Source organism: Myotis myotis, unplaced genomic scaffold (genome assembly GCF_014108235.1).
Source record: "Myotis myotis isolate mMyoMyo1 unplaced genomic scaffold, mMyoMyo1.p scaffold_m19_p_1, whole genome shotgun sequence".
Classification (NCBI taxonomy): domain Eukaryota; kingdom Metazoa; phylum Chordata; class Mammalia; order Chiroptera; family Vespertilionidae; genus Myotis; species Myotis myotis.
Genome location: NW_023416313.1, coordinates 30343421 through 30369242, shown reverse-complemented (window position 1 = coordinate 30369242; position 25822 = coordinate 30343421). Strand labels below are relative to the sequence as shown.

The 25822-nt window shown below is 41.7% G+C and overlaps 1 protein-coding gene across 12 annotated transcripts in view; it reads left to right on the top strand.

Annotated features, from left to right (window-relative positions):
• Nucleotides 1-25822, top strand: part of TEC (tec protein tyrosine kinase) — a 115148-nt gene that overhangs the window by 17003 nt on the left and 72323 nt on the right. For 8 of the 12 annotated variants that reach the window (XR_004971639.1, XM_036333179.1, XM_036333217.1 and 5 more), the window contains one exon: nt 11250-11435. Coding sequence is in view for 8 of the 12 variants with exons in the window: in XM_036333217.1 (XP_036189110.1) it covers nt 11250-11435 (186 nt within the window). In the remaining 4 variants the exon portion in view is untranslated. Of the gene's footprint in view, nt 1-9022; nt 9227-11249; nt 11436-22504; nt 22570-25822 lie in introns of those variants that run through there. The other 4 variants (XM_036333268.1, XM_036333227.1, XM_036333189.1 and 1 more) reach the window with 3 other exon arrangements.

The following is a 25822-nucleotide window of genomic DNA, read 5'->3' as shown; positions in this document are numbered from 1 at the left end:
GGCCACAGGATGGTTGGCAGGGGAGGGCAGTTGTGGGTGGTCAGTCCTGTAGGGGAGGGCAGTTGGGGGCAACCAGGTCTGCAGGGGAGGGCAGTTGGGGGTGACCAGGTCTGCAGGGGAGGGCAGTTGGGGGTGGTCAGGGCTGCAGGGGAGGGCAGTTGAGGGTGACCAGGCCTTCAGGGGTGGGCAGTTGAGGGCGACCGGGCTGGCAGAGGAGGGCAGTTGGGGGCGATCAGGCCGGCAGGGGAGGGCAGTTGGGGGCAATTGGGCTGGCAAGGGAGCAGTTAGGCGTCGATCAGGCTGGCAGGAGAGTGGTTAGGGGGTGATCAGGCTGGCAGGCAGAAGTGGTCAGGGGCAATCAGGCAGACAGGCAGGCAAGTGGTTGGGAGCCAGCAGTCCTGGATTGTGAAAGGGATGTCTGACTGCTGGCAGTCGGACATCCCCTGAGGGGTCCCAGATTGTAGAGGGTGCAGGCTGGGCTGAGGGTCACACACTGGGCCCCTAGTAAAGGATAAAGGGGACCAAATATAAGGTGACAGAAGATCATTTGACTTTGGGTGGTGGGCACACAATGCAATATGCAGATCATGTATCATAGAAATGTACACTTGAAACCTATATAATCCTATAAACCAGTGTCACCCCAATAAATTTAATTTAACAATCTTTATGTAAAAAAAATACAAACAATAACAGCAAAATTATATAGAATTATATGTCTCAGTTATCTGTTGCAACGTAACAAACCACCTTCCACTTAAAGGCACACAACAGCAACCACCATTTTATCACACTCATAGAATCTATAAGGATTAGACAGCACAAGGTGTCTATTCCACAATGTCTGTGCCCTTATCTTAGACATCTTGATAGCTGGGTGTGACTCAGACAACCTGGGGCTAGAATCCCCTGAAAGTTTTCTCCCTTATATGTCTGGCTCTAGGCTGGGATGACTCGAAGGCTGAGCTCAGTGGAATTCTCCGCTGGTGCACCTGTATCTGGCTTTTCTATTTGGCGCAAGCTTCTCTCACTATGGCAGCTGGGCTCTAAGAGTGAGAGTCCAAAAGAACTAGGCAGCAGCTACACCTTTTTATTTGCTTTATATCCATGATTTTAGTATTTTTGTCAGTTTATTTTTTCCCCCTTAGAGATCCTGTATATAACAGCTCTTTAATAACAGCTCCACAAACCTTAGAAGTAAGGTTAACTATTTTTCTGGTCAAATTTGCCTCCTTGTTTTACTCTGCTGTGTGGTTTCAGTTATGCTGGTTACCTTTGGTGATCTTGTTAATGATTCTTTTATTAAAAGACTGCAATTTGAATATATGCACTTTACCCGACTACCTACTGTGCCTTGGTGCTTTGTTAACCTGCGCAGAATTTTCTTTTCATCATGCTGTAAATTTGAAAAGCAAACTTCTTCTTCCATGAAATTTGAACAGGGGAAAGGAAAGGAAATAAAGGGAAGGGAGGAGTTACAAAAAAGGACAAATGTCCCATAGACTGTGATTTTATTTTGCTAGAGATACAAATTCCTGCTTGTCCAAGAAGAGATAGTAGCACATTACATTATTCTGTGGCTCAGTTGACTCAAGGAATCTTTGGGAGAGCTTTCCTGATGAGCGAGGTGGGGTGGCAAGTCCATCCTTGAGGAAGACACTCTCATAAAGGAGAGCTCACCCACCTTCATTTACTTTCACTGGTCTGCCTTGGTCCCCTCGCCCCTTGTCTTCCTTCGTTCAACTTTTTCTATTTTTTTTCTTACCAGTTCTAAAGTGTTGGATGACAGGGACATGGAAAACCATTTAAAGGAAAACCCTTAAACATATTTTAAAATTTTTTGTTATGGAAAATTTCAAACTTAAACAAAAATAGGGTAGTATAATGAACCCCTGTATCTATCACTTAGCTTCACTAGTTATCAACTCAAGAACAATTTTATTTTGTCTGTACATGCACATACCCTTTACCAATTATGAAGCAAATCACAGGCATTATTTTACCTCTAAAATTTTCAGTATGTAGCTGCAAAAGAGGAACTCTTAAAAATACACAATACTATTATCACACTCAAAAAACTCTAAAACAGCGGTTCTCAACCTATGGGTCGCGACCCCTTTGGCAGTCAAACGACCCTTTCACAGGGGTCGCCTAAGACCATCCTGCATATCAGATATTTACATTACAATTCATAACAGTAGCAACATTACAGTTATGAAGTAGCAACGAAAATAATTTTTTGATTGGGTCACCACATGAGGAACTGTATTTAAAGGGCCAGAAGGTTGAGAACCACTGCTCTAAAACAACCCAACATTATCTTTAAAAAAAATTTTTTTTAACATTGATTTCAGAGAGGAAGGGAGAGGGAGAGAGAGATAGAAACATCAATGATGAGAGAGAATCATTGATTGGCTGCTTCCTGCACGCCTCCTACTGGGGATGTAGCCAGCAACCTGGGCATGTGCCCTTGACCGGAATAGAACCTGGGACCCTTCAGTCCACAGGCTGACACCCTAGCTACTGAGCCAAACCAGTTAGGGCATAACACTATCTTTTTTTTTAAAAAAATTTCATCTGAAGATATTTTTTCCATTGATTTCTAGAGAGAGTGGAAAGGAGGGAGGAGTGGGGGGGGGGAGAGAGAGAGAAATATCGATGAAGAGAAACACATTGGTTGGTTGCCTACCGCAAGCACTCCTACTGGGGCTGGGGAACCTGCAGCCAAGGTACAGGCCCTTGACCTGGAATTGAACCTGTGACTCTTAGGTCTGCAGGCCAATGCTCTAACCACTGAGCAACCAGCCAGGGCTCAACACTATCTTGATATCATCAAATCTTAATATTAGGAAACAAATGTTACAAAAAACACTTAATGACATCAATATCCAGTTAGTGTTCAGGTTGCCACAGTGTCTCATCATACGTTACAGCTAGTTGAGCTGTCTCAGGACTTTTAAATTTCATCGAATCCTCCTCAGTCACTCTTTTTGTTCTTGAACTATTTTGTTCAAAAGCTTTCTCATTCTGTAAAACAGTTGAATGCAATGATGACTTGGCTTCCTTATTCCTATTTTAAAAACCAGAAGGAAAAAATACGTTGACATAGACATATGTTCCTCATTAAAAACAACTTCGAATACTGCAGTCAAGGAACACATATAGGCATTTGCTTATTTTATATATAATTTCCAAATTACTTTTCTTTATTCTCATGTTTTCTTCTAGTAAAAGGTACTTTACTCACTTGAGATACTTGCTATTTATGCCTGTTTTCAATGGTTATCATTTCCCTTTGAAATAGCATGAAGCAAAAAGAGAAATATTTGTTTTATGTCAGAAATTCCCACATCTGGGGAGAATTAGTGCCAGAATATTGTCACTTAAAGTGAATCCACTTAACTATCAGAGTAAGTAGTAAAAGAAAAGAGAAGCCCAGTATGATTCAGACTTTAACATGTTTATTTTATCTCCATATGGCACCGCTTAGATTATACTTGCTAACTCTTAGAACAAAGAGTGAATCAAGTATTAATTGTTTTCTTGAGATAGTTTTTCTGATGGAAGTGCATGATAAACTTTTACTTCCTTCACTTCATTTGAATTTATCAGCACAATCTAAAGAGGGCCATTTTTTTCAAAAGCAGTAGAAAGCTTAATCAGTTTTTGCATGGGTGTGGTCTACTAGGTAGAATAAAGGTTAAGGCACTATAACAAACAATTATATGTCATTTCAAAAATAAGATGGAAGTGTGTCTATTTCTTACAATGTCTAGGCTGGTGGGGCAGCTCTGCCCCATGGGGTCATTCAAAGACCAGGTTCTGGTTCCATGTCATTCCTTCTTCTCTCCTGTGGCTCATTTGGGTGTCGCCTGTAATGCAGAAGGAAAGTTGAGTTTGCCGTGTGTACGTTCCAGCTGGTGGGAGGGTGGAAAATGCTCTAAACCCAGGGAAAGTCACTTGTCTTTAAATTGAAGATGATCCACATCTCAATTCTGCACATATCTCTTTGGCTTGTGAAGGAAAGAAATAATTTAAGCTACGTGACCAAACCAAAACATAATAACTAGCTTACCTGCAGTTCCACTCTCCCAGGAGTGGAATCTCCTGATCAAAACTAGTGAGGTAATCCTATATAATAAAGAGCTAGTATGCAAATGGTCGTCATGCCCTCGCACCCTTGGGCCCTCGCGCCAGGGCTGGGAGACCTGAGGCTGCGCTGGGGGACCTGAGGCCACACCCCCCACCCCAGCGCCGGGGCCGGGGGACCTAAGGCTGCGCCCCCCCCCCACCTGGTGGGGCTTGACGGGGGACCTGAGGCTGCACCCCCCTGCCCTGCAGGGCTTGACAGGGGTGGAGCCGGCTGGGTCTGGGTCTCGCGTGATTTTGAGGTGTGCACTGGTGGGCGGGGACTTGACTCTGGGTCCTGCGGTGCGCCCCAGACTCTGACAGGAGGGAGATTTTCACATACATTTTACTAATTTTCTTTCATCTCTGACACTTCTATTATAGAGAAAGGGCAAATAGCAATATTAAAATAATTCCTCTAACTAATTCCCTTTTAATGTGCACAAATTTCGTGCACCAGGCCACTAGTCTATTTGATAAAACCCCAGCATTCTCCTTATGGAAGCTGTCCTTGCCTGAAACACTCCACTTAATTTCTTAGTCCTACACTTTTTTTTTGGCCTTAAAAACCTTCTATTTTGTACAGCTCATTGGAGCGCCCTTCCGGTTGCTAGATGGGATACTGCCCAATTCATGAATCACTAAATAAAGCCAATGAAATATCCAAATGTACTCAATTGAATTTTGTTCTTTAATAGGCTTTAACTTAGATGGCCACATCTAACTACAAAGAAGGGTAGGGGATATCATCTCTAGTCCATATGTCCAGGGAGAAGGGAGAATGGATTGGGGTGTGTGTGTGTGTGGAAAAGGGAGCAAAGAGCACTCTTGTTCAGGGTATCTTACTATTTTGATTGTAAATCATTCTGTATTCTGTTTTGACACCTCTATTGTGTTATTTTTGAGTGTGATTGAGCAGTTCTCCAGTATCGCCCTCACTGACGTCTTGATCCTCATCTTTTGACTATTTGCTAGTTCATTGGCACCTGTATTGTTGACTGTTGCATCTCTTATTCAGTGAGGGACAAAGACCAGCAAAGTAGAACCTAGTAATGTGAAAGGGATATTTGCTTGGGGCCTATGTGGTCAGTTGGTAAATGAACGTTTTTATGTTACGATGACTTTTGCTTCTCTCTAGAACCGTTTAACTATGAATCTCTAGTATAGTAAGTATATGTGTTGATTCTTGGAAGTATTGCACGCGGTTTATTTTCTAAAACATTTCCTTCCATTTATTACTCTTTTTTTCTTCCTTTTTGTAAATGGTGAGGTTCCCAACCCCAGTTGCAGCCGCAGACCACAGAGGGGAACTTCAGTGTAGGACCCAAGCCTGTGTTAAAGAGCACCTGCTGTGTCTGTGTGTATACCTGTGTCATATGGACAATACGGAACAGCTCTTCTCAGTGCAGCACTTCTCGGTCTGCTTCCAGGTTCACTTGCCTCTTTAGTCCAATCACCCACCATATGGTAGTGAGCTGGGGTCCAGGGTACATTACCAGGAGAGATAAGTCAGCTGGTCTCTGTAACTTTAGCCTTTTGTCTTCTCTTCAGGTAAGGGTTTTACTAGATATTTTTAAAAAATAACATTTATTTTTCAGTTACCATTGACATATAATATTAGTTTTAATTTAGGTAGAAGTAGAAGTTCTGAAACAGGGGGCTTTAACTAAACTCTACTGACCTTAGGGCATAACACAGCATAGTGATTAGACATTTATATAACCTATAAAGTGATCACCCCAGTAAGTCTGGTTCCATCTGCTACATACATAGTTATTACAATAACTAGAGGCCCAGTGCACAAAAATTTGTGCACTCGGGGGGGAGGTGGGTCCCTCAGCCCGGCCTGTGCCCTCTGGCAGTCTGGGACCCCTGGGGAGATAACGCCCTGCTGGCTTAGGCCTGCTCCCGGTGGCAGAGGGCAGGCCCAATCCCTAGGTGCAGCCCCTGGTCGGGCTCAGAGCAGGGCCGATTGGGGAGTTGGGGCACTGCCCCCTGTCACACTCAAGGCAGGGTCGATGGGGAGGTTGCGGCGCCACCCCCTGTCATGCACAGAGCAGGGCCAATCAGGGGGTTGGGGCATTTCCCCCTGTTACTCACAGAGCAGGGCCCATCAGGGGGGTTGGGGCTCTGTACCCTGTCACGCACAGAGCAGGGCCAATCAGGGGGTTGGTGTGCAGCCCCCTGACACGCACAGAGCAGGGCTCATCAGGGGATTGGGGCGCCGCCCTCTATCACCCACAGAGCAGGGCCGATCAGGGGGTTGGGGTGCCGCCACTCTCACACTCAGGGCAGGGCCGATGGGGAGGTTATGGCTCTACCCTGTCACACACAGAGCAGGGCCCGTTGGGGGGGGGGGGCGCTGCACCCTGTCACACACAGAGCAGGGCTGATCGGGGGTTGGGGCGCCGCACCCTGTCACACACAGAGCCGCATGGCGATCAGGGGGTTTGGGCGCTGCCCCCTGTCACGCTGATCCCGGTGCCGGGAGGCATATTACCCTTTTACTATATAGGGTAGAGGCCTGGTGCATGGGTGGGTGCTGGCTGGTTTGCCCTGAAGGGTGTCCTGGATCAGGATGGGGGTCCCCACTGGGGTGCCTGGCCAGCCTGGGTGAGGGGATGATGGCTGTTTTTAGCTGGTCACACATCCTTCAGGGTGGGGGTCCCCACTGGGGTGCCTGGCCAGCCTGGATGAGGGGATGATGGCTGTTTGCAGCTGGTCACACACCCTTCAGGGTAGGGGTCCCCACTGGGGTGCCTGGCCAGTCTGGGTGAGGGGCTGAGGGCTGTTTTCAGGCTGGGGGTGACTGAAGCTCCCAACCGCTCCTTTTTTTCTTTTTTCTTTTTTTTATTCTGGGCCAGCTTTAGCTTTGAGGCTTGGCTCCAGCTCTTAGGCCTCCACTGCTGAAAGTAGGTTTCTGGCCTTTGCTTACAATGTTGCAATCCTGCTGGCTAAAGCCCGGCAGGTTTCTGGGCTTTTGTTTAGCTTCTATGTTTGTTACATAGTTGCTTGCAGCTCAGAGGCCTGCAGCAGCAGGCGGGGAACGTTGGAGTCCTCTGTCACTGAAGCAAGCAAGCCTCATGTTAGCTTCCAGCTGCCTGGCTGCCGGCCGAAATGTTGGCTGACAGTTAATTTGCATATCGCCCTGATTAGCCAGTGGTAAGGGTAGCGGTCGTATGCCAATTACCATGTTTCTCTTTTATTAGATAGGATATCGAGGGTAAGTGAGTGCAGGAAATTTTCTTGTGTGTGTGGGTGGAGAGTACATTATGAAAGACTTAGATCCTCCATAGTACTAGTAGGAAGTCAATAGATCATACCTAACATCGAAAAACCAAGAAGTAGCAACACAAGTAGTTACTTAGAGAGTGACAGTACACAAATGTGTTTTTTTTTTTTTTAAATAAAAATGTTTGCTTCTGAGAATCAGAAAATTATTGGAAGATGGCAGTGGAAAGATATATGCTCTCTACTCTTCTCCCCTAAAAATCTATTAAAACTTAAAAAAAATACCAGAGGAAAATAATCTTGTCTTCTTTAGAGAATTATTTTTTTTTTTAAGTTGGCAAAGTTTTACTGATTAACTGTAGATCTTCTCTCAATACCTTTAGGTTCATCTCCTAAAAAAACTCTTTCCATGAACCTTCTAACTTGATCTAATTTGGCCTAGCTGCTCTCTTGGCCTGCTGCTCAATGTCATCTTAGGTTTTCCCTCCAGCATCATCTGGGGATTTCTCCTTATCTTTGTTTTGTGTTGGAACCTTTGTTTCCTATATTCCATGTATTTTGTAGCTTACTTCTTTCTTTTGGTAGAGTACATCCTTAAGTGGCTTTTTGAGAAGGCTGAATAGGAGGTAAAGCTTTTTAATTTTAAGCCTTGCATATTTGAAAGATGTCTTTATTCTCTTGTCACTGCATTGCCAGTTTGGCCGAGTATAGAATTTTGGGTTAGAAATCAATTTCCTTTGGGATTTTTCTCCATCATCCTGCATTGCCTTTGATGATTGCCACTCTGAATTTCAATCCTTTCTATGAAACCTACTTTTCAGCTTGTGGAATCACCTGCCCCTGGTGTTGAGACCTTTTGCCTCTAGAGCTGTATGTAGGTGAGCCACACCCCACTTATCCTCCAGGACTTCCAGAAATCTTCCATTCGGTAGCTATGGTGTTACTCACTGGGCTGGGAACTACACATTTGCATATGACCTGTTTTCCAGGGCATAGCTTGCTTTTCTCTTACAGTCAATTTTTGTAAATTGTTTACACCCTGTGTTGAAGATGTGCTGCACAAAGATGAAAAGATAATTTCCAAAGATGTGGTATTTACAGATCAGCAGCTTCTCAGGAGGAAAAGAAAAAAGGAAAGAGGGCACCAAAATTTTAATGTAGAATAAGGAAGACCAACTTAGATGCAAAAGGAACAAGAGCTTTTTTTCTGACTTTTTATCTTAGTTTAGCTAATGGGTTAATTGTTAATAGGTCTTTTATCCAACTATTTACTGAGAGGCTGCTGTAAACACCAAGAATGGTATAGAGAGTTAGTGGAAGAGCCCAAGCTCTTTCTTTAAGTTAGTGGCTCTCAAATCTACTTGCACATTAAATTATGATGCCCTGGGCCTCACCCCAGAACAACTGAATAAAAAGATCTGGGTCCTGGACATGTACATTAAAAAGAAAATCTCCTACCCTAGTTGGTTTGGCTCTGTGGTTAAAGCGTTGGCCCCCAGACTGAAGGGTTGTGGGTTCGATTCCGGTCAAGGGCACATTCCTCAGTTGCAGGCTCTATCCCCACTCTGATTGGGGCCTGTGAGGGAGGCAATCCATTGATGTGTCTCTCTCATATTGATGTTTCTCTCTCTCTGTCTCTCCCCCTCACTTCTACTCTCTCTAGAAAATCAATGGAAAAAATATACTCCGGCGAGGATTAAAAAAAAGAAGAAGAAAATCTCCTTAGGTTGTTCTAATATATACTTAAGGTTGAGAACTCTTTCTTTAGTAGGTTAAAATCTAGGTGAAAATTCAAACATGTTCATTAATTGCTGTACAACATGGAAGATTATGATGAGCTCTATCATGAGCGAGACAGAGATTATGGGTACGTGAATTGGCAAGGTTTTTTGTTGTTAATCCTCACCTGAGGATTTTTTTCCACTGATTTTTAAAGAGAGTGAAAGGGAGAGGGAGAGAGAAACATTGATGTTCGAGAGGCTCATCTATTGGTTGCCTCCCGCTTGTGCCCCCTACTGGGGCTGAGGATCCTGCAACTAAGGTACATGCCCTTGGCTAGAATCAAACCCGGGATCTTTCGGTCTGCAGGCCAACACTCTATCCACTGAGTCAAACCAGCTAGGGCTGAATTGGAAGGTTTTTAATTAATTGGAATCATCGTGAAGGCTTCATCAAGAAAGTGTGTTTTGAGGTAGGGGAGCTTTCATAGGGAGAGAGGGGACTCTAGGCCAGGGATTGAATGACAAGTTTTTTGACTGGGTGTAGAATACATGGGGAACAGTAGAAATAAAAATTCGATGTTAGGTAGTAGCCAGATTCTAGACAATCCAGTGTCAAACTAAGGAGTTTGACTTTATCCTGAGGTGGGAGGAGGCTTTGAGGATTTCTGTTGAATGAAATGGCATGACCATTGGTGTCTTTGAAGAGCTATCCAATGGGAATGAGGGTTATGTAGTGTGAATAACATGAGGAAAGGAAGATCAGTTGGAAAGCTCCTGTTGTGGTCAAGAGTATAATGCTCTGAGCTAGGAAAAGAGCAGTGGAATTAAAAAAATAATGATGAACATTTGTATACTGTTTTCAAAATAACAAAGTTCTTTTCCACATCTCATTAAACCTCACAATAACTTCATGGTATTTACTTCCATGTTTTATAAAGGAAGAAACTGATATACAGAGTTAAGCTGCTCTGAAGTAACCAAGTGGGAAATGGAAGGGCCTAATTGGATGATGACAGAGCAATACTAGGGAGTTAGTTGCAAGGGTGCTTCTGAGGTATCAGGTTGGGTGTGAAGATGGTGGAATTCCTCAGTGGCTAACTCAGTGTCAAGTCTTTGGCTGTGGTCTCAAGTAACCCCTTAAGTTCTTTTTTTTTTTTTAATATGTTTTTATTGATTTCAGAGAGGAACGGAGAGGGAGAGAGAGATAGAAACATCAATGATGAGAGCGAATCATTGATCGGCTGCTTCCTGCACACACTCTACTGGGGATCGAGCCTGCAGCCTGGGCATGTGCTCTGACCCCTGACTGGGAATCGAACCATGACTTCCTGGTTTATAGGTCGATGCTCACCCACTTCCATTTCATTTATGGTTTGATACACAATGATGTCTTATAAAGGTGTGAAGGAAGGGAAGAAATGGCTGCCACCAATTCACTTGTCTCAAATAAGAATATTCAGGCCTTTTCTGAGTATCCTGAGTTTCAGATAGTTTAATTTTGTTGAATATTAGAAGGCTTAGTCTGGACATGGGGCTTCAAATATGGGCTGAATAGGTTAGCTATGACTGGGTTTCCATTTCTCTTGTGGTTGAGAAGAGAACTGTGGAGTGTGGTAGTGTAGATGAGAGAGAACATCCTCGTGGCTCTGTGATTAGGGTGTTTGATCAAGATTGCGTCCTTGTCAGAGCTGGGGAGTGAACCATAGCCATCACAGTGCTAATTCACTTTGTTCACACATTTACCTTATCTGCGTGCTTGTCTGTTTTGTGTGCCAAGACCCTGAGGCTATTCAAATAGAAGCTTAAGTCAGCCATGCAGGTGATGAATTGTACTTTTCCATCCGAGATGTTTGTGTCCTTGCAATCAAATAGCAGAAGGGCGTGCCAGAAAGTTAAGGGATGCTGGGGAGGTACAAAGCAGAGAATCGTCATCATGGCAAACCTTGATTAGGTTTTCTGTAAAATGCTGGCTATGGGTGCAGGGAGTGAGGCTGGGGGTGGAGTGGAGGTTGAGCTTTTGTGACCTGGCGTTCTCAGTCCAAGTGTGTAGAAAAACATTTATTGGCTCTGGGTGTGGGGAGGACCAAGGCTTATTTTGGTGATTTGAAATGACAACATCCTTGGAAAATCAAAGTGTCACATTTTATTTCAACTGTTCATTTTCTTTAGAATACTGGAATCTTCAATGGCAGGAGAAGGAGTGATCAGAAGACCGAGATGAATTTTAACACTATTCTAGAAGAGATTCTTATTAAAAGGTCACAGCAGAGAAAGAAGACATCGCCCTTAAACTACAAAGAGAGACTTTTTGTGCTAACAAAGTCCATGTTAACCTACTATGAAGGTCGAGCAGAGGTATGAGACCATCGAAATGTGCTTTGCTGATTTCTGTGTTGTTACTACTTTGTAATACTGCCCCCAATCGTATGGAATAAGCTTTAGGTTAATTAAGTTAATAACGAAGTAAAGGTAATAATATGTTATTTTGGATTTGAAAGATAAAGTTTAGGATATGGATATAAATATTCACAAGTTCATTAATTATGGGTTTGGTATATATGGGTAAACATTTTCTATCAGCCTACTAAATTAATCTGTTAATGAAAACAAATTAAATCCTTATGGAATTTATTAAGTATATTGTATACATGGCTCTTTCCCATAAGTTACTGTATTACATATCAAAGTCTTCTTTAACACGTAGAAACTGTCTGTATCAATTCATCATAAAGTGGGACAGACCTCTGCCCTCTCTTGGTTCTCTGGACCCCAGGCTCCTTCAATATGATGGCAATAAGCGTTTATTGAAACTCTTCCTGTTAAGTACAGCTCATTGTGCTTTGGGAGTGTGCTGAGAAATTCTGTTCTGGAAGGTGGAAATTCAGGCAAGCCGTGCCTTCCAGCCCTGACATTGGAAAACCTGTGCTTCAGTTCCCGTGACAGGCCACTCTTTGGCGTGCCCTCTTTGTTCTTATTACTCACAACCAGCTCACATTTCTGCATATTCTAATGAACTGGTGATTGATCTTCCCGGCAATTTATGTTGTTTGATCTTACTCATAATAACACAGAACAAAGGGGGTTTCATAAGTGATCTTGCATTCTGCCCAGGGAACTAAATGGCACGTGGGTCAGATCATCTGACACGCCAGGGGACGCTCTGTGTGGTATTGCGATGGAATCCAGGGGAGCGCAGGGCTGGGGGTTAATCAGGAAAAAGGCCACGAAATAACGGGGAGGAAACAAGGGGAGGAAAGATTTCTCTATGTTGGGATGTGGAATAAAAACTTTTCAAGTAGTGAGTAAATCTCCAACAATTGCTAGCTAAGAATCAGGAACTTTTTATAACTGGACTTAGGTACTACTAACTTGGTTGGTGTGTTTTCTGTAATGCTGCTCCAGGATGAAACTGGCAAGTAGTTTATAAAGTCGCGGAGTAGGGAGACTAGTTGTGTCGAATCGCGAAGGCCACCTCCAGGTGCGATGATTTGATAGGAGAACTCACGGCACTCAGCATATAGTTGTACTCTCAGGTAGAGTTTATTTGGTTTATTACAGTAAAAGGAGACAAAGCAAAATCAGCAAAAGTAAAAGGCAAATGGGGCAAGTCTGGAGGAAACCAGGCATTAGCTTGCAAGAGTCCTTTCTCAATGGAGCCAGAAAGGGTGTGCATAATTCCTCCAGCATCGAATTGTGACAATTATGAAATGCTACCAGGAAGCTCATTAGAGACTCAGTAGCCAAGGTTTTCATTGGAGGCTGATCACGTAAGCACCCTCTGCCTAGCATGTACCAACATTCAAGACTCCAGAAGGAAAGCAGGTGTTCAGCTTAAACATATTGTTTGTATAAATAGTTTAGGCTCAGTGAGCTGTTCTTATGGGTGCTCAGAATGGCAGGGCCCTCCCAGAGTTCAGGTTTCAGCCAAGGGCCAACCTTGTAAGCCGGCCTTTCCCAAGATAGTAGTCTCATAGACCAGCTCTGTTAACTCTTTGCAAATCAGTGGTAATACTGGTAAAAATTTTTGAGCACCAAATATATGCCAGGCACTGTGCTAAATACTTTATATGCATGACTTTTTCCCCTCAAAACAATGCTAAATTGTATTATCAGTATCTCCCTTTAAAAAATGAGTGATGTGAGGCTTAGAAAGTTTAAAAACTTGCGTAAGATCATACACCTAATGAATTACAGGGCTGTTTTCTTCAAAGCCTATCTTTGAAACCTCCTTGATGCTCCAAAGTGAAAAATTCTGTTAAATCTTTCTATAACACAGGTAGAGTTGTATTTTAAAGCAAGTATATTTTTATTACTTTCAGTTATGAATTTTTAAAATTTTCTCTGCAATAGAAGAACATTAACACTAGAGAGGGTTTTTGTCCTGGTTCTGCCACTATCTACTTGGACATTTTAAAACAGTGCTCTTCCAGTTTGTATATATAGTTTAGAAATTACTTTTATATACATTTTCTATCTCTTCATACTCTGAACTCCTCCTTTGTCATCACTGCTTCAACCCAAGCACACGTCCGATCTGTCACCAGGTCCCATGAGTTCTCCTTCTCTCTGTTACAACTTTAATGCGGCTCCCCACCCCATTCTCTTAGGTGGATTACTGCTCTACCTGATTCTACTCTTGAATATTTATCTTCCATTTACAGAGTCTTCAGAGAGATATTGAAAACCTGTAGCTTTGTATCTTCTCTAGGATCAAGTTAAAACTCCTTAGCTTGGAATACAAGGTGCATAATGCAATTTTCTAATTGACAACCCTACTTCCTCCGCATCAGCCATATCTTCTACCTGCAATTGCCCTGTCTCATGGTGCCTTTGTCAGTTCTACTTGGAGTGACATCCTTCTCTACCTTCCTGCCAGGACCTCTCTCTCCATCCACTGTCTTTTTCAGCCACCAAAAATTTGTTGAGTGCCTGGCAAGTGCTCATCTTTCCTGACTCCGCTCACTCCCCACCTTCTCTGAAGCCTTTCCTAGTTCTTTCCCACTGAAGGTAGAATCCACACCCCACTCCAACCCTCTGTGCCTGTAAATACTTTTATCATGGCGTCTTGGTTGTCTGACTTCATTTACATATCTTAGTCCTTCATTGGACTTTAAACTCTTGGAGGGCAGGGTTCACAGCTTATTTATCTTCGCATTTCTGAGGGCGCAGTGCACAGTGGGTACTTGGTGGGAGTGCTGGCTGGATGGAAGGAGAGATGGAGAGACCATAATCTTAGACACAGGCAGGGCAGGCTCATCCTAAACATACATCATGAACCATGATACCCAGAAAGGTTGTCACACTGCAAGCAAGTTTAGTGCTTTTTCCATAATGCCACCAGTGCATCCCTTATCATTTTATTCCAGCTGTACTGAAATTGAACATTGTTTATAATGAGATGCTTGAAATTTTAGTCTTTTACCCAGGATAATGGACAGGATGGTTGAGGCAATCAGTTACAAGTATGACGTGACATGAGTCTCTTAAGCATTATGGGGAAACTCTCCTATTTCTATGGAGTCTTCTGGGTCATAGAGGATGGTTTTCTTGACCAGCCCTGGGAGCCTGGAGACTGTGATATAGAGATAAGAGCCTCCTGAAGTCCTGGGATGATCAGGTGTTTCTTTCCTGGTTGTATCCTTAGACCTCGGGGACTTCCCAGTGGGAAGCATAGGTTTCCAGGACACTTGTGATCCTACCTAAGGATTTGTATCTCTCAGTCTGATTCTGGAGAATGGGTGTGGGCTGGGAAAAGTTTCTTTTATTTACTATAGAGAAATTGGAAGCATTTGCATCACACTTTACCAGATAGTTCACTAGCTTGTAAAAAGTGATACAGCTCTAAACACTCAATAGAAGTAGTACAGTGCTTATTGTACAAGGAAACTTTTTGGCTCTGAAAATTCTCAACTGTATTATCCCGGAAATTTTTTCTTTTATTATTTACAATTTTTTTCATTATTTAAAATTTATTTATTGATTTGAGAGAGCGAGAGAAATATTGACTTGTTGTTCCACTTATCCATGCATTCATTGGTTGCTTCTTTTATGTGCCTTGACCATGGATGGAACCTGAAACCTTGGCATATCTGGACAATGCTCTAACCCAGTGGTTGGCAAACTGCTGCCCCTTGAGCGTGGCTCTTCCACAAAATGCTGGGGTCCAACCCCAGCAGGTCCAGGGGTCCCCAAAGGTGTGGATGGAGTCGGCGAAGAAGGAATGACACGGAGACAGCGTCCAGTTGATCAGCAGCCTAGCCAGGATCTCTAGCCAAGTTCTGGTCAGGATCTCCAGCGAAGTTCTGGTTAGGATCTCCAGCCAGGTTCTGTGTCCATGTTCTCTTGCTAGGTTCTCCAGGTTCTCCAGCCAGGTTCTGTAGCCATGTTCCCTCGCTAGGTTCTCCAGCCAGGTTCTGTCCAGGTTCTCCAGCCAGGTTCTGTAGCCATGTTCCCTCGCTAGGTTCTCCAGCCAGGTTCTGTCCGGGTTCTCCAGCCAGGTTCAGTCACCAGGTTCTAGTCAGGTTCTCTTGCCATGTTCTATCCAGGTTCTGTAGCCAGGTTCTGTCTCTAGGTTCTTCAGCCAGGTTCTCTCGCTAGGTTCTGTCTCTAGGTTCTGTGGCCAGTTTCTGTCCAGGATCTTTTGCCATGTTCTCTCCAGCGAAGTTCTCCTGTCTCTAGGTTCTGTGTAGGTTCTGTGTCTAGGTTCTGTGTCTAGGTTCTGTGTCTAGGTTCTGTGTTCTGTTGTCTTGTTACATCTGTATTTATACCAGTTGATTCCAATCCTATCAATCTCTATTCCAAAGGTTAGGGCGTTTCTTATCTCCATTCCAGGGAGTAAAGATTATGTAGCTTAAGCATGATTGTTCGTAGTTAAAGTGATTAATTACCCGCCTGGCACTTAGTTAAGGGGTTTTATTCCCTCCCTAACTTCAAGGGAAAATCCCTACCTGGGGAAACAACCTTTTTCAGAGAGGTGACCTTGGTTAAAACACATAGTGCCAAGAAGGTGAGCAAACATATTAAGAACAGTATGCCATAATATGTCAGGTCCCTTGAAACAGCAAGGATGGACCGGCTCCTGGCAACAAAATACCACGTGCGGGCGTGCACGTACAGTGCGATTGAAACTTCATGGCCACACTCAAGGAGCCAAAGAGCCGCATGTGGCTCGCGAGCCGCAGTTTGCCAACCACTGCTCTAACCAAATGAGCTACTCGGCCAGGATGAAAACTCATTTTCTTGTAGGCAGTTGAGTTTCCTTGTTTCTGAAAAAAGGTAGTATTGACTTCCTCTCTTGTGTCTCAATTTCCTTTCTTATGTCTCTTCTTCTGATTCATATCTGCCTTCTTTTTTTTTTTTTTAAATATATTTTATTGATTTTTTACAGAGAGGAAGGGAGAGAAATAGAGAGTTAGAAACATCGATGAGAGAGAAACATCGATCAGCTGCCTCCTGCACATCCCCCACTGGGGATATGCCTGAAACCCAGGTACATGCCCTTGACCGGAATCGAACCTGGGACCCTTCAGTCCGCAGGCCGACGCTCTATCCACTGAGCCAAACCGGCTTCGGTCATATCTGCCTTCTTAATCTCTTGTCCTGGATCTGAACTTCCTTGTAATTAATCATTTACTAGGATATGATCCATCCTCTTAATTTACCAATTTATTCATTTTCATTTCATAACATTTTACTATGCGTTTTTTCTCTCTAGGAAGCAGAAACCTACTTAAGACGGAAGGTAGGTGGGTGGGAGGATACCATTCCTTTCATCTAGACTCTGAAAAATTTTTTTTAATAACTTCATATTTTGCTATAGTTTCAAACTTTGGAAAAGTTGCAAGAATAGTAGAAGGAACTCTCAAGTAACCTCTCAAGTAATCAGATTTACGAATTTGCCTATGGTTTTGTCCAGTTTGCTTTATCATTCTCTTTGTCTCTCTCTATGCATGTTATTTTCTGAACAATTTGAGAGTAAGTTGTAGATGGTGCCCCTTTTATCACTTTATAGGTCATTATATATTGTCTAAGACCAAGACTATTCTCTTTTATAACCACAGTACAGTGATCAAAATCAAGACTTTAAACACTCATACAATACTATTGTTGAGTCTGTAGTCAAATTTTATTTATTTTTTTGCTGATGTCATCATAGCTATTTCTCAACTTCCTCCCCTTGCCAAGTTGAGGATCTAATCCCTGATCGCCCATTGCATTTAGTTGGTCAAGACATAAAGTTTTTAAATATCGGTGGTGAGAGGAAGAGAAATGTAAGGAAGAAATGCTGCCTTTGTTGCATACTATAAAATGCCAACTATCTCATGAATAGTCAACGATTGTCTATGAGACTTCACAAACATGAAATTCGGTTTAAAATTATTATAGTCTGTTCTTTTACTCTCATTCTCATGGTCATCATTAGGATGGGCATAATATCTCACCAAAGAAATTGTTTACTTTAGCCCGGTCCACTACGATGAGTAAAAATCACTATTCCTGTTTCCCTATCTGGACCCTCGCCTCAGTTTTAACTTTTTATTTTTCTGTGCTAAACAGTTGTTAGGCATGTAAAATACTTCATGAGGAACAGGTTTGGTTCTCATGCTCTACTAAAAACTAGAAATAATACAAAGATTCTAGACTTTGAAAAACACTGTAGGATCTGGCTATGATAGTTGTGCTTTATTCATTGCTTATTTGTATTATGATGAGAGAGACAAAGGCTGTAAGAAAAATCAGGGGTTTTGTTCAGAAATGACATTACCTAGTTTATTTTATTCATAAGACTTAGCTCTTAGCAATTTTTAGTGATATCCCAAAGTAAAATTTCCATCAAAGTTTTATTTAGCAATTTTGTCACTGACTATATTCAAAGGACTGTGCTGTGAAGGCCCTTAAGACAGTTGGGAAAGAACAAATCCCAGAATGTTTGGGGAATGGCATTATAGTTGAAATAAACCAAGTGTTTTGCTCCACCTCTCTTTTCCCACCTGCCTATTTTGAAAGAAACTTGTCTTAATTGGAAGTGTGTATAACTTCAATTTAAATATATATATATTTCAGCGAGGAAAGGAGAGGGAGAGAGAGATAGAAACATCAATGATGAGAGAGAATCATTGATTGGCTTCCTCCTGCGCACCCCACACTGGAGATTGGGCCTGCAACCTGGGCCTGTGCCCTGAATCAAACTGTGACCTCCTGTTTCATAGGTTGACACTCAACCTCTGAGCCATGCTGGCTGTGCTTGCAAATTTTTTTGTAAAAAATAACTATATTTGCCCTGGCTGGTTTGGCTCAGTGGATATAGCATCAGCCTGTGGACTGAAGGGTCCTAGGTTCAATTCCAGTCAAAGGCACATGCCTGGGTTGTGGGCTTGATCCCCAGTAGGGGATGTGCAGGAGGCAGCCGATCAATGGTTCTCTCTCATCATTGATGTTTCTATCTCTCTTTCCCTCTCCCTTCCTCTCTGAAATCAATAAAGATATATTTTAAAAAAAACAAACTGTATTTGACATAATGAATTTTGTAACCCGAGTTTCATTTCTCTCTATTGCATCATGAACTACTGGGCTGGGGATTCTTAGAAATCTTTGAAGCTACTTCTGTAATTATTTTCTATTAAAGTGTTTGTTGAGGAGGATAAATATGATAGCTTTTTCTTGAGGGACAGTTAAAAGAGAGACCAAATTGTATGAGTGGAGGAAGCTTTGGTAGAAAAGTCTAGATTATGTAGACTTGGGGTGTGGTAGAAGTTGGGAGGGGTTGGGGAAGACCTCCATGTAGAGAAACATTGGTGTATGAGCAATGTTGAGCAGAGAAAGCCCTTTTGATACAGAGGAACAGCATGTGCAAAGGCCCTGGGGTGAAAGGGAGCTTGGTATGTTTGTGGACCTGTTTTGCTCTAGACCTATATAGATTTATATAACTTATTATTACCCATACAATGAGATAAGTGATTTTATTAGTAATAAAAAAGAACCATAGAATTTTAGAGCTTGAAGGAACTATAAAGAATGACCCTCCAAATGTTTCCCTTCTGGAAAATAAGGATAAGGAGCTATTTGCCCAGGTCACCCAATAAGCTGGTTGGTTGGTAAGGCTGGACCAAAACTCAGACCCAAATGTTTCTGTATCAGCCTCTGATTACACTGCCTTGATTCTGGAATGGATGTGTTTGGTTGCCCAAGAAGGCAAGGGCACTTATACAGCTTAAGTAATATGGTTATTCACAGAATGGACACCACCTAGTGACTGTTCAGACCCCTTTGCTTAAAAATACTTGTTACTTTTCTGCTTTTGAAGCTCTGCTCTTGCTGTGACTAACAGTTCTTCTCCCCTCCACTTACCTAGTCTCCATCACAAGTCTTCTTAAGGGGGAGACCCTTCCCATCTCTCTGGTTGTAAATGCCTTGCTTTTTGTGAATTGCTGTTAAGTTGATGTACTATTCTTATTGTTTTTTTTCTCACCCATTACACAATAATCACGAGGGCCGAGGTTGTTGCCTCATAATTTAAACACATTACACGATACCTTGCACTTACGAGGCCTCCAACAGTTTTTTTGGTGATAATTACAATGGTGATGATATGTTAGTATTTGACTAAGCTAAAAGATCGTGAGAGACCTTGTGATAGTGATTTCCCATGCAGTTTTTCTCCATTTCATTTTATTTATTTTATTTTTCCTCACCTGAGAATATTTTTTCCATTGATCTTTAGAGAGAGAATGGAAGGGAGGGGGGAAACTCCATTTTGAGTTGTTTCCAGAACTGTTTCGGACACTCTAACTCTTAGCCACTGGTTGGTGGTGGTCATATATATGTAGAGAATTATCTGCAGAGGGAGCTTAGAAGCACTTGTGCTATTCAGCAATTAATTCTATGACTTTTAGGAGAATGCCTTCCATTATTAGCCATTGGGTTTTGTAAATATACTGTATTTCTGAGATAAATATTAAGTTTGATGATAACTACCTCAGAGAATTAAAAACTGCCTTTTCGTTACTGTCTTTTTACCAAAGTTCTTCATGTACCCTTTTTATTTTTATTCTTAGAGAACTGTCTATAATATTTGCATACTTCCACTTGGTATCACCTGAAATGAAAAATTGCACAAAATATATGCAATGTAACTTTTTTGTTAAATAAAATTATGTAAGAGACTTCATTGAAATCTCTAGTGATTTTTAATAGATTGTGGGAAAGGAATTTTCTCCCCATTATCCTAGTTGTATGAGAAAACTCTTTTCATTCTATCTTTATTCTAAGTAATCATGTAGGTATAGCTGTTTCTTAATTTTATTTGCCACTGCAAAAAGTAACATGGATAGATGTAAGTTCCTGCTAGTGAGAGTGTAGCATGTGAATTTTACTCCTTTTAGAGGAATACATATATTATATGTGTATGTGTATGTATCGGTATCTATCTTTATGTATATGTGTCTGTATCTATGTTTATGTTTATGTCTATGTCTATATCTACATCTATCATCTATATCTATATCATCTATATCTAGACTTACCTTTCCTGACAGAAGAGAGTCTATACATTTTTACTTGTTATATAGGACTCAACTCATTTGGTTTAGCCTATTCATCATTTGTACCACAAAGATTTTAGTGAGTGTACACACAGTATGCTAAGATAGAGGAATTAATCGCTGTCTTTTTACCAAAGTTCTTAGAAATACAACTTAGAGCGATTCCGGCTTTGTTATGTGTACAGTCTGATTAAGCCATAGTTCTACTTCTATGGGTTCAGCAGACTTTCTTATGCCGCATCTGCTCTCTTGTGAGGGGGCCTCCTGAGACCAGAGTTCTTATCCCTACGTGCCACTGCTGTTTGCACTCGCGTGCATTTCTGGATTACTTCGGACTCTAACTTCACTGGCCCTTGGGTTACCAGGTGTAACATGGGTGGTTATACCTACAGTGTTTCAAGGTTTCCTTCTGTTCTTAAATTTTCCATCGCATAGGTTTTACAAAAGTACAGGGGTTTTGCACACATAACTTGCCATGCTCTGTTCTCCTTAGCATCTCTAGAAAGTAGATAACCATCAGATTGTCCAACTCATATTTTACAAGTGAAGACGCTGAGGGCCAGCCAGGCTCCTTCTCTGAAATGACAGATGTGCCCTTTGACTAGATGAAGCAAAATGTCTTATCTCGCTGGCTAGTGTGCTGTTAAACCACACTCTGCTACTTCCTGCAAAGGGGACTTCCTTAAACAGTAGCTTCACTGACCACCTCTGTGCATGTGCTTCCTTCCTCCTTCCCTTCGCTGGCTTGAAGAGAGCGCCCGTGACAGTTTTTCATTGGTGCTTGTTTTGCCCTAATTGTACCCCTGCACGTTGGTGGGAGCCCTGTGCGTTTCAATCACGTGGAGTGGTGCAGAAAAGAGACCCATAGAAGGAGAATTTCTCTATGAATGCTTCTATGAAAGAAGTTGAAAGGGTTATACTTAGTTTGAAACTCTTAAGAACTTCAAAGTGATTTTGGTTAAGTAATAGGAACGAAAGTTCATTTCATAGATACGTTAAATGATTTGTGAGAGAGAAAACTCACAAGTAACTCAAAGATGAATTTATTACATTCATAGTCTGTCCCAGCAGTAGAGCACATCATCATAGTGAAAAAGACCCTTACAAATCCAACCCAATTTATTAGTAAGTTAGGTTAGCACTTGTAAAAATAGTTAAGTAAGCTGATTTTTATTTATTTGTTTATTTTTCAAATATATTTTATTGGTTTCAGAGAAGAAGGGAGAAGGAGAGAGAGATAGAAACACCAATGATGAGAGAGAATCATTGATTGGTTGCCTCCGGCATGCCCCACTCTGGGGAGCCCGCAACCCAGGCATATGTCCTGACCAGGAATTGAACCGTGATCTTCTGGTTTATAGGTTGATGTTCATAGATGTTTTAGATGAACTCAGTCCTGATTGATTATAGTACAATATCAAAATAAATGGTAGAGAGTTGAATTTTCTTGGAAAAAGCTGAGTAGACCGGTGCTAAAAATCAAATATATAAGTCAGAAGTTTTTGAAAACGGGGTCATTCCTTTATTTTCAGCAATCACTTTCGAAGGATACATGTTATGACTAAAATGTCTGTAGGAAAAAAGGCCAACATCCACTGGATGAGATAAAGTTTTCCTTGAGGTTTGAGAACCAGCTTTTCACCTGTTTTCTGTTCCTTCTTCATTATAGGGAACTTCAGTTCTAGTCTAAGGTCCACCTCTGAGTTAATAGAACTTCCGAGAGTTGGAAGAGTGGACACTGTATCCTGGAGCCAGATTGTGTGGGTTCAAATTCCAAACTGGTTGCTTATTAGCTGTGACCGTGGACAAGTTACTTAATCTCCCTCTGTGCCTCATTTCCCTCATCTTTAAACTGGGGCAAATAGTATTATTTCCCCCATAGGAGCTTGTGAGGAGTAAATGGATATGAAGTAGTTAGGACTGTTGCTGGCATAGAGTTAAGTACCTTTGTAAGTATCAGCAGGGCTGTCATTCTGGGTAGGTTGCATTGTCGCCGACTTTTATCTTTTTGTAGAATGTGTTTCAGAGTTTCTGTTCTTGTGTGTGGCTCTTTCCAGATTTGGAAATTATTGCAATAAGCAGAACGGTTTCATTCTCCTAGTAGGCCGCTAATTCCAGGTGATTCGTGCTTTAAATTGGTCACTGATCTTGTTGCGTTGTACTCTGGTAACTGGGGGAAATGTTGGGGTAGGGTGATTTAGCATACTCAGCATCTCTGAGCCCGTGTTGGTGGAACTCTTGTTGGGGACGTCTGATCTGGATTCAGGGTTTTTTTCCCTCTGAATGTTTATCTGTGGGGCACATGATAGGGTGCTGGTTGTGATAAATGTGTTGCTTCAGTTTTACATTTTTATAACACCAGAGGTGGATCTGCCTTGAGTCACATTAAAGAAAAGTAAGCATTAGAGCCTTTCAATTCCACAGCTTTTTCTCGGGGCCCCGAAAGGGCCCTAGCAATTTTGTTTCATAATTTTACACTTGAAAAGAGAGAGCCTTCTCCCCAAAGTGTATAAGCTTCAGGTCATTCAAAACCTGGATCTACCTCTGAGGAGCATGTAAGGCTTGTTTTGTTCTAATATTTGATAATATCTACAAATTTTGCCAGTGAAATACCCCCAAGCATCTCCACTGTAAACCAGCTAAAAAGCAAGCACATTTATAATTGGTTTATATTCTTAAAAGTCTTGCTTTCAAGAACTAAGTGGCATATGTCTACTATAACCCATTTAATTTATTTCCCTTTAATAGTTTCAGAGTTGTTTTGTTATTATATTTTAAGGAGTTTATTTTTTCAATTAATGTATTATTTTTTAAGTCTTTATTGTTGAAAGTATTACATAAGTCCCCCTTCCCCCCATTGACCTCTTCCAGCCCGCCCTGCCCCCCTCCCCAGGCCTTCACCACCCCATTGTCTGAGTTGTTTTTTTAAAGTTATATACTTTTCTTGTTAAATGTTAAATTTTCTGAATATTTTATGGTTTTAGTTACTCTTATGACTAGGTTGTTTTTCTTGATATGTTTTGTTGTAATTAGATATTGTTGATATATAATCAAGCTCTTGATTTTTATATCTATTTTGTAACCAACTGGTATACTATGCTATTTCTAAATATTACATAGGGATATGATATTCTGTTCCCAACTTTGCTATAAAACTTATTTTTTAATTAAATTTAATTCAAATTATGAGAAGAAAGCAATTAAAAATATTAGAAGAAATAAAAGCATTTTAAGTTTTAAACAGGAATACTTCAAAGGTTGGGATTAAGTCTTTCTTTGTCGAGAAAGTTATAAATTGTGTCTTGGACAGAGGTATTGATGGGGTATGATGAAGGAACATACATAACCAATAACATTAAACTTTCTGAATCACCTGAAATATAAATTTTAGAAGTAGAGAAACCTAGATTTGTAATTCATAAGCACTACCATTAGTGGGGTAATAGGATGCAAACCCAGGCCTAGGAAGGCCTTCATAGATATCTGTACCCTAACTTTAGCCAAAAATGTTTTTTACTTTAATTAATTTAACAAAAATATTTTAAGTGCCTTCTTTGGGCAGGTACTGTGCTAGGCGTGGGGACCCAAGAGTACATGTAGTGAATGTACTGCTCTGAGGGAGCTTACCTTCTAGAGGAGAAAGACAGACAGCGTACAGCTATACCAGTAAATGTCTCCCAGCCCAAGAAAAGGAAAGCAGGGCAAGACGGCGCCTTGCCTGGTTGTGTTTTGTGTTTTTGTAGGTGTTCAGGGAATGAAGATATAGGAAGGTCAAGGCAGTTCACGTAGAAGCCTGGGGGAGGATGTTCCCGCAGAGAAGCCAGGAATGCAAGGCCCTGAGGGAGGCAACAGGTGCTTCGTTGTTAAAGAAGCAGCGGGGAGGTCAAAGGGCTGAAGTGGAATGGGGTGGGGTGTAGGCGAAGAGTCCGGATATCTGGGCAAGATCATGCATGCATGGCTTTGTGGGCCCTGGAAAAAACTTTGGATTTTTTATTTTTTAAAATGTGATAGGTAGATTCTGGAGGATTATGAGTGGGGAGTGACAAGATTTGACCCGTATATTCCTATACGTCAAGACACTGGGGCATAGTGGAACATGAATTAGCAGTTAGAAGGTTTAGGGTATATGCCCGACCAGCATGGCTCAGTAGTTGATCATCGGCCTATGAACCAGGAGGTCATGGTTCGATTCCCGGTGAGGGCATATATCTGGGTTGTAGGCTGCAGAAGCCAATCAATGATTCTCTCTCATCCTCTCTCTCTCTCCTTCTCTCTTCCTCTCTGAAATCAATAAAAGTATTTTTTTTTTTTAAAAAAGAAGGATTAGGGTATAGTCTGGCTCTGCTAATGTGACCTTGAGGAGGTCAGTTATCCAGTCAGGGCCTCAGTTTCCACCCTAAATGAAGAAAGTAGATTATGTGATCACTAGAATCTCTCCTGGCCAAATGTAATTCTCAGATCTTAAAATAATGAGTAAGCATTCAGATATATTTGCAGTGGTTGTTGGCTATGTGGAATAGGAGAGGACACTTGCCCCTCCCCACTTTGTGTTCAGACTTTGGACCTTTCCTGTTCTCAGCCCTGAGCCTCACTCCTGCTTCTGGGTGGCCAAGTTTTAGTATGTGTCTTTTTTTCAACCTGCATTTCTCTGATTACTAAGGAGGACGAGCAGGTCTACATATTTTCATTGTCCGTTGGCTCTGTTGAAGTGCCCATTTAGATATTTCCCCCTCCCTCCCTTTTTCTTTCTATTAGGTGTTCTGTCTTATTTGTTTTTGAACTATATAAATATGTATTCTGAATCAAACCCATTGTCTGTATATTCTTTGCAAATACATGTTTGTACTGTGGCTTGTCTTTTAATTTTCTTAATGATATATTTTTATTGCAGTAAAATACACATAACAAATTTACCATTATAACCATTTTAAAGTGTACAATTCAGTGGCATTAAGTACCTTTATAATGTTGTGCAACAGTCATCACTGTCTGGTTCCAAAACTTTTTCATCACCCCAAACAGAAACCTTGAGCATGTTCCATGTGTACTTGAGAAGGATGTGTATTCTGTTGCTTTTGGGGGGGGATGTTCTGTATATGTCTGTTAAGTCAATCTTGTCTACATTTTGTTTAAGGCCATTGCCTTGTCTTTGAGTTAACTGACCCTTCAGTGAACTCTTCTGCTTCATCTAGTCTGCTGTTG